This window comes from Sarcophilus harrisii, chromosome 5 (assembly GCF_902635505.1).
Source record: "Sarcophilus harrisii chromosome 5, mSarHar1.11, whole genome shotgun sequence".
Classification (NCBI taxonomy): domain Eukaryota; kingdom Metazoa; phylum Chordata; class Mammalia; order Dasyuromorphia; family Dasyuridae; genus Sarcophilus; species Sarcophilus harrisii.
In genome coordinates this window covers 251,677,756-251,693,717 of record NC_045430.1, presented here as the reverse complement: position 1 = coordinate 251,693,717, position 15,962 = coordinate 251,677,756, and the positions used below count along the sequence as shown (strand labels likewise).

General features: G+C 37.1%; 1 protein-coding gene across 2 annotated transcripts in view; it reads right to left on the bottom strand.

Annotated features, from left to right (window-relative positions):
• Window positions 1-506: 506 nt before the first annotated feature.
• MRPL3 (mitochondrial ribosomal protein L3) overlaps window positions 507-15,962 on the bottom strand; it is a 36,564-nt gene continuing 21,108 nt past the window's right edge. Inside the window, exons 7-10 of one of the 2 annotated variants that reach the window (XM_031940156.1) lie at window positions 9,458-9,566; window positions 5,680-5,757; window positions 4,166-4,243; window positions 507-897 (exon numbers count right to left, since the gene is read on the bottom strand). In XM_031940156.1, coding sequence (XP_031796016.1) covers window positions 742-897; window positions 4,166-4,243; window positions 5,680-5,757; window positions 9,458-9,566 — 421 coding nt within the window. In that variant the 3' untranslated portion in view covers window positions 507-741. The remainder of the gene's footprint in view (window positions 898-4,165; window positions 4,244-5,679; window positions 5,758-9,457; window positions 9,567-15,962) is intronic. The other variant, XM_031940157.1, reaches the window with a different exon arrangement.

Here is a 15,962-nt window from a genome sequence, read left to right as displayed (position 1 = left end):
AAATGTCAAATTCCAGAGATGGATTTCTGTTTTTCAATGTCGGTGAAGAGAGGAATCTTGTCTGATTTAAGCTAGGATCTATTCCAAACAAAGGTGTTCTATCAATTGATGTGAAATGAATAAATGGAATTTCTGTAGGAGGGGAGAGTGTGTGTTTTCTAGACAAAACTGTTCTCCCTGCCTCAAAATGAGTGCTGGAGTCTCTCAGATTAAAGATGATTCTTTTCCTTCATGCCAGAAACCTGACCAGGGACCCAGGTCATCAGTGTGTAGGATGATGGCAGAAGGAGAAGGAAGGGGCAAACTACACAAGACTGGACATGGACATTTTAGGAAGCTTCTTTACATAAGTAAGCAGAAACCCACTAGGTTTGGTCCTCACTTCATTTCTTAACACATTCATCTCTCAAAGTAAAGGAGAAAAACTGACTAAATGGCATTCAGTTCTGGGAAAAAAGTACCAATATAACTGGATCTACTTGATTAGAAGAGAATGATGTCCAACATTATCATAAAAATTTTTTTAATAAGCAAATTGCTATCCAGCTTAAAATTTAAGCATTGATTGATTCTATTTAATACCGTGATTTAAAAGTCCACGTTGGATTGAGGGAATGACTATTCCCTTGACCTGAAGACGCGATGGGCTACTGTAAGACTGTGAGAGAGGAAAGTGGTCACTGGCTGTTCTTCCAACTCTGTAATGTTCACAGAAGGTGAGCTGGACGTGCACAGGGGGTGTTAAGTATAGACGATGGAGGGTTCGTCGGGCTGACAAACATCATCAGCATATAGATCCTCCGGTAGCTCCTCTGCATTATCACTATCAGCAAAATAAGTAGGGAATGGCAGATTTTTGGCAAAGACTTTATAGGGAGGCAGGTGAGAATCCCGGACCTGGAAAAGAAGAAATTCATTACTTATCACCAGTGTGACTAAATTCCTTTAAGTGCTGATTGTTCTAAGAATGAAACAAAATGATCCCCAATGTCATTTGAGAGACCACAACTTTTGTCCATGGCCGCCTTCTTCCTTCACCATCTGCTAACTTCACAGCTCTGATCATCAGCCCTTTGTTCAATCATAGCCATCTCAGATGTCACTGATCTCTCCAATTAATATGAGTTTTAAATTCAAAAGAACCACTTGTAGTAGCACATTAGATACAAAATTCACTTGCTCAAAAATCTGTAGTTGTTTAGACGTTTTCAGTAGTGTCAGACTTTATGACCCACTTGGGGTTTTCTTATCAAGCTTTATCTTTTCTTGCCCAGCTCATTTTATAGATGAGGAAACTGAGGCAAAAAGTGATTTTATTATTAATTTTTTTTTTTTTTTTTGGCTAGGGTCACAAAATTAGTGTCTGAGGCCAGATTTGAACTCGGGTCTTCCTGACTCCAAGTCAGTGCCAGTCAGCACTCAAAAAAAATAAAAGTAAGCAAATATTAAATGCCTATTATATGTAAAAGTTTTATAAAGGAAGGAGTTCATATCAAAACTGACTTAAAATCCCCTAAAATTTTAATCTCTATATTTTGAAAGCAGGCTCTTGTGTGAAGCTGAGAAATCAAACTATATCTCATCTAAGAATCTTAACATAACATAAAATGCAATTGATTTGAGAGGTGATCAGCATATGAATGTTTTACGTATCTTTATTTATCTATATACAGCTATATGTTTCCTAGTGTAGTTTGAATCTATGTACAGGTCATTCTCTAGTGGTGGTACACATTTATTACCATTTATAGGACTAAATAATAGTTCAAATCCAGCAAGATGCTTCTTAGCTACAGGTCTGTGCAAATCACTCTGCTTCAGTCTCTCTTTAAAAAAATTTCTTAATAATATTTCTTTTTCCAAATACATACAAAAATTGTTTTTAACATTCACCCTTGTAAAACCTCATGTTCCAAATTTTTCTTCCTTCCTCTCCCCTTGACAAAAAGAAAGTCAATATAGATTAAATATGTGCAATTCTTCTACACATATATTCCATAAGTGGCTTGTTCTTCTTCTCCTTTTTGATCTGATTTTTCTTACATGACAACAACCATGATGGAAAATAAAGATAAAGATTCTATGCTGTGATCCACACTCAGTCCCCATTGCAGGTACTGAAAATTGCTAGTGTACTGTCCTTTCTCTTCATAAAGAACCACGGAGTCTTAACACCTTAGCACTGGTGGTGGTTTTTTATTATGCTGTGATATTCTGATGTTACTTGGTAATTCATAGAATGTTTAGTTGTAGTAAAAATGTTGGTATGTTCTAAAATGCTGGCACTGCTTTTGGGGGGAAAAAAATCTCTGATTTTAATTCTACAGTCCCCATTCAGAGAGAATTTTAAAAAATTATATATAATTATACACGCAGAAAAATGAGCCATTTTGGCAATAAGAAAATGAATAAGTTAGTTGAAATACACAGCTGCCATACCCATAAAAAATAGATCTATTTTAATCTTTTTAATTTAAAATTGTTCATGAGATTATCAAAATAGTAGTCTAAAAGTCCTAGTCTTAAACTTAATATAGTTGAAAAAGTCAAAGGTTTAAAAATGGAATGGTGCTATCAAACAACAGCTGCATAGTTCCCAAGGAGTCACAATTGTCAACCAGGTTGATAAAAAGTCCTAATGTTTCCAGTAGTAGTGGAGTGGGCTCGATCTGACTGAAACTCATCTGCCCTGTCCCACTCCCCTACCCCCATTATAGATTTTAACTGTATATTAGAAAACAGGTAAAAATACTCAACAGTCAAGTTAGCTATACTCACATTAACCTATGCTATAACTAAGTCACTTTTAGAGTATCAAATACAGTTTTCTAAGAGGGGAAGACAAAACGCAGGGGCACCAATAGTAGTCCTGAGGATTGATGTTTTGACAAGGCCTGGAAGCAGCCTAGAAACTGGCATGGTCAAGGTGTCGGCTAATCTCTCGGTGCCCAGGGCTGGCGGGGCAGAGACATGAGTTCTGGTGGGAGGGGAAAGCCAGAAGACAGAAGAACTATCGTGTGTGAGAAACAGTGAGGATAATCAGGTGGTGGCCTGATTGTGAAGGACTTAGAAAGATGTTGTGCAGGCAGAAATAATAAGGGACTGGAGCTGCAGGATAGAATGGAGAGTTGAAAATATGAATGTGAGAGATTAGAAGGTTGACCATCTTCAGCAGAAACAGGCAAGTTTGGAAAAGAGATTTGGGGGCAAGATGATTCTCTTCTGGACATTCTAATTTTGAAGGGTCTATGAGGACTGCAGGAAAGTGACTAGCTCTGGCTTAGCTGGAAATCATCCCTGTGGACAGAACTGAATCCACACATTTCTCCACTCCCATTAAGTCACCCCAAAGGAGATTCCCCACCCCAGATCTCCCAGTGACCCACAAGCGTCTGCTTCCTGGTGCACACAGACACCCGCCCCTTCCTCCTCCTCAGCTGAGAACCTTCACTTCTCTCTTCACATTTTATGTAGCTCTTTCTTCTCCTAAGCTCAACTCCCTGAAGCTCTCCTTTCTTCTCTCTTTCCCAGCTGCTGATGGGAGGTGGGCTTTCTCCCTGCCCAGGTCAGCCCCTCTCTAGGTACCTTTGGCCCGCTTCCCTTCTGCCTTCTCTGCTCTAGGTTCCCCTGTTTGTCCCCTTCTCCCTTGTAGCCCCCCCAAGACCTGGGCTTACCAGAGACATAACTGGTTCTAGTCCCACCACAGGTAAGACTCCCAAGCTCAAGAGTGGTGATTACAGGTACAGGCCATCATGCCCCACCTTATTTCTCTTTTCTGAGGACCTACACCAAGCTAAGGGAGGCACATTCCCCAATTGTTTTCTGGGGAATGGGGTCATGGAAACCCATGAAATAAGAGGAAAAAAAAAACAACTCTTGGTCCCGTGCATCTTCATTCCCCTTCTCCTTAGTGCCAGAGGGGTAGAAAAAGGGGAAGGATGAGATAAGAATCGCGGTTTTCAGATTGCTCCCAAACCACTTCAGAGTTAGCGCTATGAATGTGAGGTCTTCCATCAGGGGCTGCTACAACAGCCAACTTCTGGCTGCTTTCATGCACCTTGTAAACCAATTACAATTGAGGAAGCGACGATTTTTCCATTCTCACTCGAGATATTAAACTGTGGATCATAAGTTTAATCCCAAGCAGTGAAAAAATAATACTTACTTTTACTAAGCAATTCTTATGTCCAGGCACAGAACCTTTCACATAGATTATATTGTGTTTTGTGTTTATCCTCCATACCTAGGGCATAAAATGAAAATTAAAATTTCAATTGAATAATTTTGAAATCTACTTTCTACAATCAAACAAGAGCACAAGGGAATTTCAAAAGTCCTATTGCTCTCATTGGTGTTGGAGGAGTACAAGGAAAATGATCACCTATACAATGCCCTAGTATTGATCCACCTAAGAATCAAACAGGCAAAACACTATTACAATATAAACTGCAGTAAAGTATAGCAATATAATATCTTATGCATACTATATACAATCCTTTGGATTTTGCTATTGGACCTGGCACTGTCAACAATTACAAAGCTAATATCTAATCAAACTTCTTTGAAGTTATTCAAGAAGGTATTAGAAATGGTATCTGTGCTTTGTTTGGCTTGGAAATCCTGTTTTAAGTTGAGGCTGAGACTAAATTTTCCTGGTAGCTTTTGATGACAAAAAAAAAAAAAAAACCTCATTTCATTTTGACTCTCTTTATGAAACCAGGGAGGCTGGGGGTTCATTCTTCTCTCTCTCTTAGAAGAGATAGTTCATTATTCTTAATTTAGAGAGAAAAATAATTTCATCCCATCTAGATTCATGAGAAGAGTAGACAATGCATGAAAACTAATGTAACATAATTAGAGTTCTGCAAGCCAACAATTTCTAGTGCTATAACCAACTGTCTAAGAGTAAAGGATTTGGGGATGGGGAATTAAGAGATCTACTTAAATCTACTTGACACACGAGGGAGGAATGTTTGATTCAGAGAACCTGTACAATGCCCCAAATCACAAAAATAGTGCTTAACAATCAATGGACTTTGAAACTCATTTGAGATTTTCTTTTGAAATTTAATTATGAGATTAATATCTGGCATCATCATTTGTGAAAAATGAGCTTAGTTTGAAAGATATTGAAAATTTTTAAATTAAATTTTGTTTATAAACTTGTTAGAAGAAACATTAAAGATATTCTTTGCATAACTGAAAAAGCTTCAACTCTTAATAGAATGCCAATGAGCTTTTGACTTTTTAACACGTTACATGAATATACTAAGTTCTACTGAGGGATGGAGGGACATTTCTATAGATATACTGATGATTTATTCCAAGAAAATCCATAAATTTCGCCAAGAGATCCAACTATACATTTTAGGATGGTTGTGTTAGTGAATTATTATTTCTAATATCTTTAAGTCTATACCTATAAAATATGCCAACTATATACAACTACAAAGCTGAGCCAAACATGTGTAATTCTAAAGCTAACCCTTTTGAAGATGCTAGATTCTCAAGACTTATAAGCTCTCTTTCATAAAAAAAAAAAAAAAAAAAAAAAAAGCAGTATTTGGTATACTTCTAAAGAGAAAAATTACTGGAAGAAACCACAGAGGGGTAAATGTTAATATCTTTCTGCTTAGTGCAAATGTTCCCAGAAAGTGTTTTTTAACACACAAAACTTACCTTTAAGCCAAATTCTGTGCGATATATATTACCCATTTTACCAGGCATTTTCTTTCCAGGCCAAACTCTGGCAATGTCCTGTAATAAAAAAAGGAAAAGTAAGTTGAATCTGGTATTTTCTTGTTTTTAAAGGCATTAATTAAATTTTAAAATCCATTAACCAAAAGGTACTAAACAGTCCCTTTCTAGCTTATTTTGTGGAAATATCCTTAGTAAGTTACATATAGATTCAAGATATACTGTCTAAAATGATTACAGTCACTAACAGAAGAAATAAGAACAACTCTCTCTCTCCTGTATGCTAAGGCACCAAGAGCTAAATGAGTCCCTGCTTTGTGAATGGCTCCATCTTCTCACCCATTCTTTTGATGTCACTTTTTCCTTGGAATTAGGGGTGCTTAAAGGATAGAATTATTTCTTAGGATAATGAGTTTGCTTGTCTGGTCCACAAAAATCAAACTGTTTACTCCAGTTAAGGCCTATTTGATTCTAACGATGGACGGCTATAACAGAAGTGGAGGCCATCTCACACAGGAGTTCTCCTGCAGCATGTGAATTCTCAAGACATGAAATTTCTTCAGGGAGACTCCAAGATAACATGATAGTACACATATTTAGCACTTAATAACACTTAACTCCAGTAACAAAGTCTCCCAGAGCCAGAGCTGGGACAGAAGGGAGCTAGCTTCCAAATTCTGTCCCTGACACATTCTGGCTCTGTGATCACGGGCATGTCATAACGGTTCAAGTCAACTTTGCAAGAACATAAGGAATAGATACATTGCTGTTCTACAGGGGCAGAGGAAAAAGTGAGATCTTAGCTATAAGGGGAAGTATAAATGTGTGCAGGGAAAAGGGGAGCTGTCAGTATAAATAAAGGCCAACATTCATGTTTCCATTCCTCCTTTAAGAAGCATATAACCTCACAGGGCCAGATCTCTTCTCTTTTCTTTCTCAAATTCCAATGAATTTGGAAGCTAGCTCCCTCCTGTCCCTAGCAATGGAGGTGAACACTAAACCTCCAGACATCCAAATTTCCATTACTCCAAAGGCCTCACTAGAGATTTTTGCCCTTAAATTTGGGGAAGTTACAGTCATTGACTCGGTGTCCCTTGTTTTCTCAATGGCAGCAGAACAGCAGTTTCTATCACCCTTGTGCCCCAGAGGAGGCTATGGCGAGAGAATCTGTTGTTATTGTAAGGTACAGGAGGAAAAGATCCTTTGGATTGTATGGGTTCTAGATTCTCCACAAATCCTGACTCGCATCTTAGACATGTTGGAATATTATCCCCCAACCCTCTCCTGGGGCTACTGGCTTTGCAACTGAGAAAAGAAGTACTCATTTACAATGGTTTCCTCCAGAACTGAAGAATGTCTACAATTCTTTGTTTCCATAACAGAGTAGTGCTAGGAATTAATTTTTTAGTTATAGATTAAAGATTTTCTTCTTTTCCCAGACTTATTAGTTTCTGTACATTGTCAATATTCTTTTTGGATCAGTATGATCCGAATTATTACAGAAGATAAAAAGGAAGCTGGCACTCTAGGACTGATTTAAGCAGTAAAGATAATATATGGAAAAGCAAAGAAAAGATTTACTGCTCTAACTCCTCATCATATGCTGGAACCTAAATTTGGGATGATACTCAAATAATACAGATTTCCAACAATATTCCATTGACTCAATTCCAGATTGTGGCATCCAAGGAAAAAGTGAGATCTTGGCTATAAGGGGAAGTATAAACGTGTGCAGGGAAAAGGGGAGCCGTCAGTATAAATAAAGGCCAACATTCAAGTTTCCATTCCTCCTTTAAGGAGCATATAACCTCACAGGGCAAGAATGACTGGCTGAGGGCAGGGAGCACTTGCAGAAGGCTACTTTAAAGGCGATGGCCAGATCTTTTCTCCTTTTTTTCTCAAAGTACTCTTGCCAAACTTTCCCTCTTTTGTTCCCTTCTTTATTTCTCCATTTCTTCTTTCATCACCTCAAGTCTGGAGTCAGAGGCCCTGTGCTTGAGTTCCAGTTCTGCCGATAAGCAGATCTGTCTGAGCATCAGTTCTCTCCGTTACAAAATGAGGCGGGGTGGGGGAAGACCCCATGACCTCCAAGAACCCTTCTAGCTCTGACACACAGTGACCCTTGCAGGTCCTCATCCACAGGTCATGTGCAATCTCTTGATTGTGAAGTAGTCCATCTTAGCTAGTACACAGAGATGAAAGGAGGGAGAGGGAAAGGTTAAAGCTCCTGATACTCCAGGAAGCCAAACCACTTTCTTCTTTATCTCACACTTTTACACAGAACGGAATAAATGGAGATACTGACAGAACAGAGATGATCATGAACCTCCAACACACTCTGGAAATCCAGGCCATTCTTGGATCAGATCCATCAAGCATATAAGTAAATCCTTTCTTCCTTCTGAAATCTTCAATGTATTCCTAATGGCATCAGTGGAGGTGTGGCCTTCAGTTGGGTCAATCCCAATCTTCCATGCTTTTTTCATCTAATCTATATACACCTTTGGATCTCTCTTCCAAAGATCAACTAACATGCTCAAGGAAGGCTTCATTTGGTTGTTTTCCTATTTCCTACTCACCAATGCTTGAGCTCCCACACTCTATGTAACCAATTCATTTTCTTTTTCTACCATCCATGTTACTGGTGATGTTTTTTTTGGTTCTTGCACATCAATCATAGCTAACCTTGGGTTATGACCTAAAACTACTTATCCCCCTTTCAATGCCTTTACTTAGGAGGCTTATACTAATACTCATCAAGACACAGTGCCTGGTGCAGAGCAAGCACTTAATAAATCCCTCCCTCCCTCCATTCCTTCCTTCCCTCTGGTCCTGGCAATCATAACTCTTCAGAGACTGTGAGATCCCGGTACTCGCTGTCATACACCACCACTGGTTTTAGAAAGATAGATTTGAGCAGCAGCAAGGATCGTGGAATTACCTGAAAGCATCTTGTTTTTTCTCAAATCACCATTGTCTTTCCACTCTAGGGGCTGGCTAACTGCCTGTATGTAGTAGTATTTTCTAAAACACATGTACTGATCATCTAACTAGAAGGGTTGCTCATGCAATAACTTATCAAACTCTAAGCCATGCTGGAACTCCATTCCTGGCTCTAGCACTTACTAATCTGTGTGCCAGAGGATATGTCCCTGACCTCCCTGAACCCTTATCTAAGGTGAAAGAATTGCACTAAGTAACCTCTAAAGTCCCTCTGAGCTTTAAATAGAAATCTAAATTTCTATAAAAATACATCAATTTTATTTTTCCTTAGTATGATTTTGTAAGTGACCATGAATTCAATGAGGATGCAGCAATGTGTTTCATGGCTAGATCCCACAAACAAAATGTAACCCAAAGAACTTCCATTTCAATAAAATCAACTTAAAAATTCAAATTCCTGAGGTTTTACAGCAGTAGAATGTAAGTAGAATGTAAGTAGAATGTAAGGTTGGGCAAGTTTTATGGAGAAGGAAATGTGTCAAAAATCCAATGTTGGCCATTCACTGACCAACCCTCCAATCCTGGGGTTCTCTTCCCACCAGACAGGCTAGAAGGTGACTCAGAGCTATTTCCCTGTCAGAGTAGATTGTGATCCTGAGTTGCCATGATCTGAATGCCTGAGATCATGGCAACTCAGGATCACAATCTACTCTGACAGGGAAATAGCTCTGAGTCACCTTCTAGCCAGGAGTTAAAGAATGATCATTATAAAAAGTGGGTATAGAGAGAAAAAAACAACATGCCTGTCAGTACTTACCCCAGTTGCTATTGCTCCAGGTCTTCTGTGGGTTTTAGTCTGACCATGAGTGGCAGGTTGTCCTTTAAAACCCCATCTTTTCATGACTCCTTGAAAACCTTTGCCAATTCTGGAACCAAACAAAAGAATGACAGTTTAGTTTAAATTATGAACATGTTTATAATTCTCTCATTTACCTGATGACACCCAAGAATTTTAGGAAAAGTCATTATCTTTCACTGCCTCAGCCAAGTAGTTCTTAAACTTCCAATAACCCAACAATTTAAACCAGGACAGATACATGTATTCGATAGTTCACACACCCTTATCCTTATCTTGAATTTTGTCCTTTCCTGGATTGTCATTCAAAGTAGAAAAAAAAAAAATCTTACTATTTAAGATCATATTACTATAATGTAAAAAGTGTAATACCATTCTTTTACATAGAATAGACTCACATTAACTCATATTTTAGATTGTAAAATTGAACTAAAGCACTATCAACCACAGTAATACAAAAAGAAGTAGTTGAATTTCTGAAACATGGCATTTTTCTAAATATTTTAACTAAAATTTTTAAGTAATGTAAAATTTTCAGTTAAATTTTAAATAAAGTAGCTTTTGGAATTACAAGTTATTCATTTTTTCCTCTATGCATTTTCTTAATGTACATATATGTGTGTGTGTGTGTGTATATATATAATTAGTGTGTGTGTATATATAATATATATATATATATATATATATATATATACATACACGAAGCTATGTAATGGTGTCGCCAAATATGTAATCTGAAGGATATGCACAAAAATATTAAGATTGTTATGGGTTTTATGCTGATGAAAACTGAACAAAGTGATATTTCCTAAGAATTTTTTTTCATGATCATATAAGTTATACACTTACAAGAAATGAAGGAATAAGGATTACAGAGAATTTTATTTTCATAGATTTGTAAGGCAAAATAGTATGAGGAAGCCTGCTGAAAAGTATAAATAAATTACTTTTAATAAGAGGTGATAATTTCAAATAGAATGAGGACCACTAAGCCATATATAATATTGCCTATGGGCTACATATTGACTTAGAAAACAACTGTTATGTTTTATTTTTATTTTGCTAAATTCTCCCAATTACAATTTAATCTGGTTCAGCCATATTTGAGAGGGTTATTGTTCCATGTGCTCACCATCTCAGCTTTTAATAACTCAAAGTACTTAAAAGTAAACAGCACAAAAATATTCCAGAGGACCTGTGATCTCATTGATTTGGGTCTTCCTCCTGCATACATTCATTAAAACCACCCTCTATGGTTTTTATGTACTTCCTCCTATAAATACGTCAAAAAGGAATGCACCCAATGTGCCTGTATCCTTTTTCCCCTAGACATCACAAGAACAACAGTGGAGCATGTGAGCAATCTGCTCCTCTCTCTTATCATAAGACAAACCAATCCTTATCACTTGCATGTTTCCTTGAAGACTGTTGTCCTTTTTACAATCCTGGTATATGTGCTATAATTTATTCACATCCACAGCCTCTGGGTGTTAATCATTCTCAATTCTTCAAATTAGTAGTAAAGTATTCTATGTATTATAGCCACAAAATAATGGTTTAAAAAGGTGAAAAGAATCCTGTGATTTCCCAAAGTAAAACATAATACAATCTCCTTTTCTTGATCAATTCTGGTCCTGATTGTCCAAGTGTAGTGCCTACTCATGGTATTTCATGTCATTATTATATGGCCTAAGACATTAAGCTCATACAGTAATGATACCCAAAATGCTAAAGTGAATTTTCTTTAAGTTTCAGAAATTGACATATCATAGATTCATAAATAAAATGGAAGTGAGGAAATTTTTTTCAAATGGCAATGATCTCTAAAATTTTTAAATATACATGAAATTGTATCAGTTTCTGCTAAACCAGTTCATCCTCAAATTAACCAGATATAATTTTGTAGAAGAGCTGGAAAGTGAACAACAGTTTTCAGCACATTTGAACGAGGCTCTAAAATGTCACAGGACTTTTAAATGACGCTAGGTGGATTTGTAACAAGATCCAACTTTTGAATGCAAAATAAAATGTCACCTCTTTTAAAACATTTCATACAGAATTCTCTTTACACTAAGTAATGGCTTTTGAGAGCAAGGAAATGAGTTGGACTATCAGAGGGAAAACTCTGTAAAACTGCTGAAAGTATGAAACAAATTATATCTTTACCTCTTCATTTTGAACATAAACAAAGTATGAGAAACTGCTGAAATCAAATACCTGAAATCCATGAATGGAAAATGTTATATAAGAATTGTAAAGAATCTTTTTGAAAAAAGCTAATAACTGATTTCCAATTTATATGCTTTGTAAAAGGTTTAATTTTTAAATACTGAGCTTCTTTCAATCATAGCCTATGTAAATTTCAAAATCAATTTGAGTATTCAGCATATGACACATAATTCTAGGTACTATATAATTCCATCACATGTAATAATATATAGTCTCCCTGGGGATGGTAATTGTGCAGTGTTCTTTGGGATCCCTGTCATGAGGGCCCTGAAAAAAAAAATGAGGTGTGGTCAGTCCTTACAGAAAATTTATAATATTGGGGAGATGAAAAGAAGAAAGATAGTAATGGGGTTAAAAGCATGGCACAATTTTCCAAATATAATCTAGCCTACTAAATTATGCCTAGTCAATTCTAAGACCAATTCAGTCTTATCTGTAACAGTTGTCTAAGATAAATATACTGATGGACAAGTTTTTGGGCTGTTTCTTCATCTACACGCCACTGTGTCTGATGGCTAACATAGACAAGTAACCAATTATCTATCAAACTACACACAAAAAAGGGACATGTATTCCCCTAGAAGATCTGCTAGTATCTCATGGTTTGTTTAGTGTAAAGCTGAAATGAAAGAATCCCAAAGATGGCACCAAGACGTTAGTGTTTGCAGATGACTTAAGATAAGCTTAGTGAATGAATAGATGCTGTTTTAGACAAATCAAGAACCATGCTGCCTTTAAAGACTGTAGTTTTACACAAACAGCAGTAGCTCAGTTATTGGATCTTCAGCCAACATTTGAATTGAGGCGGACCGTTTTACACCCTTCTCATATTCAGTAACACACATAATAGTATATACAAGTCTTTATTCCCTTTTTTGCTTCAGAATCCAAAATGGAGCTTTTTTTTTCCTGATCAAAGGGCTAAGATAAGCATCTGACAGTTATATAATATAAAATCTATACTATCTGACTAGAATAATGAAGATCTAGAGCAGTGGGATGTCAAATTCCCTGCTAAGCAGCTGGCTGCATCCAACCCCCCAAAATACTTTCTAGGGGGAAAAAATGACATTAGACCTAAAACTGAACTCCCATTAAAAAAAAAATGCTTAAATTTTTACTGTAAATATTTGGCAGAAAGCTTTAGAGATCTTTTCAAGGTAATTTTAGCTTAGCTAGACCAATTCTCTTGACCAAGCTAAAACATATGCAGTCTCTGTCTCTCTCTGTGTCTCTCTCCTTTCCTTTTCTAAATTACAGAAGATAATTTAGTTCACTTTAAGAATAAATGATCTAAGATGACAGTAGTACACTAACAATACTAATTATCTGTGCCTAATTACAGACTGTTTTTCAATCTAAATGTTCTTACAATGCAAACCTCTTCAATAAGTAACTTTAAACAAAAGGCTTAAGAATCAGGCTCACTAAATTACTGGCTTTACTTGAGAGAACAGAGAATAAAGTATAACTCTTTATTTCTGGGTGATGCAGGTATTATGTGAACTTAGCATTTTTAACCATTCTTTCTGTAGACCAAAATAAAATAATAACCTTTACTTTGTTTACATGGAAAAAACAAAAAACTAACAAACCAATCTGGTAAGTAACTTATAAGCATCTAAGACAATTTCGGATCAAAAGTTAAAATAATAGGGGGAAAAATACAGGATGTTACATAATAAAAAGTAAAAACAGGCTAAAAAATGAAAACTAGCTAGGCTAGTTGGACATCAAGGGATGTTTATACAGGGTCATTACAAGTCTTTTTAACATTTGTAAAGTATTAGAAAATTCTACTTAGTGCTCAGCAGCTGGCACAAAGTAGGTGCTTACTAAATGCTTACTGATTGACTAACCATATGCACATTTACTCTTTCAGTACAATCACTCAGTCAATAAGCCTGTGTGAAGACTCCTTTCATATGAGATCCTTGATTAAATGACCCCACTAGAAAGAAAACAAAACTTGACTTCAAGCTTGCATCTCCTGGGGAGGAAGATGGGTTTTAAGAGCTACATGTTTGTTTTAGAGTATGTATGAAAAAGTATAGGATTTTTATGGAAAGAGGATTCTAGAGGGCAAAAGTTGGGACATGAGCCAAGTAGGGACAGAAAAGGGGATTCTACGAGGTGGAGAGGAACTTGGGGGACAGCAGCTTTCAATGGAGCAGAAATAGTGCTGGAGTGTCATGGGGAAGCCAATAAGAAGGCATAAGAAGGTTGGACAGGTGGCTACATGAGAGCCAACCTTAGAGCACATTTAGGGTAAGAGGGAGACTCTGGACTTTCCTGAGGAGGGGAGTGACAGTCAGATTGTGCTGTAAGAGGATGTTTGGAGGCTACTTGGAAGATTGACTGGGGCAGAAGGAGCGCTCCACAGGGAGAGCAAGGCGGAGGCCACTGGAATAATCAAGATGAGAACTGCTAAGGCCTGAAAGAGGACATGGGAAGGGGGCTGGGCTGAGGAAGGGGTGGCAGAATTAACAAGACTTAAAGCACCCACCGAACATGGTTGAGGAAGAGGCTAAGGATGGAAAACTGGGCTCTTGGCAAAGGCAAAGTGACTGACTCAATTCCACCCAGCTGACACTCTGAGAAGCTGATCACAAGAGCCCAAACATGTGCTGCTCTTTGCAAATAGCCTTTTGGTCAGCACTGACAAAGCCCAAGAATGCTGATCGTGAACAAAAACAAAAAAACTTCATAAAATTAAACTCCCAAACAATAAAACATGTTTCCAATAAAGAAAGCCTACAGTTCACTAATCCTCAAATGTACTGCTCCCAAAAGCTCACTCAAATGATTTATGAGGAAAAAACTTTTATAGATAGCAACATTTTACCTTTAAACTCTTGGTTTGTCTTTGAAATTATTTTTAATCACAGTCATTAAAGGTCTTCAGGCCTTTATGACTTGCTTGACAGCCTTTGCCCTGTATACTACATCCATCCACATACAAGAATATCTGCAAAAGGGCTATAAGTCATCCAGTTATGAATGTAGGGCTCTTTGCTCCATTTAAAAATCCATTTACTGTTGAGGATCAACCCATTTTCAATCCTTCAGTTTTCAAACCCTCTTCAATCTCTAGACAACGGAATCTCTAACTTCACAGACAGGAAAATGAAAATGTACCCACTGACACCATGGAAATTTTAGCAAATCCAGAAAATTCTTACTTCCACGTATATCTAGCTCAACAACTAAATCAGAAAGCTGAAGACAGTAAATATAGGGAATATTTAAAAATACTGGAAGACTCAATTTTCTCAATCAGAACGTGACCAGTAGTATTAAGGAGGAAATAAGGAAATTAAACTTTAATTTCAACTCTTTCTTTTCTTTTATCCAAAGAAAAGGGAGGTAAAATTAGCCAATTCCTAAAGAATTCAATTTTCAGGTTCAGTTTAACCTAAATATCAGCATTAATATAATCACTTTTATATAGGACTCGACTTGAAAACAAAAGTAAAGGAGTGAAATACTATTTTCTTTAAAACTTTTTTGTATTATCAACTGAATACATTTAGAAGTAAAAGAGAACAGTGCTATGGTGACCATAACATGCACAATAAAAGCAGCTCCATTACAAAGATACTCTTGAGGCTTGATTATTCTGAAGCACCTGGAGTCTCCCTAATGTTTCAAAGTGACCTTCAGACCATCTGACTACATACAAATGGGTCTAGAGTGGCCTCAAACTCCAAAGACAAAACAACCATTTTTTTTTCCATAAAAAGAGTTCTAGCCAATGCTGTATTCTAGGAGACTTAATACAGCCTGTCTGCTTATGCTTGTAATGGAACCACCTAAGGCCTGTTTCCTCAACTGTAAAACCAGGAAGTATCTTCACTGATCTCTAAAGTCCTAAAGTGACTCACCAGATATTAGAAAAACTAACAAAACACACACAAAAGCAAAAACCCAAACACCCACATTACATCCTGAGAAAAAGGAGAAAAGGAGGGCACAGAGGCAGAAAATGAAATCATAATAGAAACATGAAGAGGAGGCCCAGGGATGAAGTTACCCAGCAAACACTGACCCCCGCCACCAGAGCTGGACCCATCAGAGGGGAAACTGTCATCAAGGGCAAATGGAATTGTCCTCACGAGCTGCTGATCACTTTTTTAGGAATGCAGAGTGGACCTTCCACACATGTCGTTTCCACCAGAGTAATATAACAGGTCAGTGCTTATCACATGAAATTATGGGAAAGGCTCCAGAAAACCAT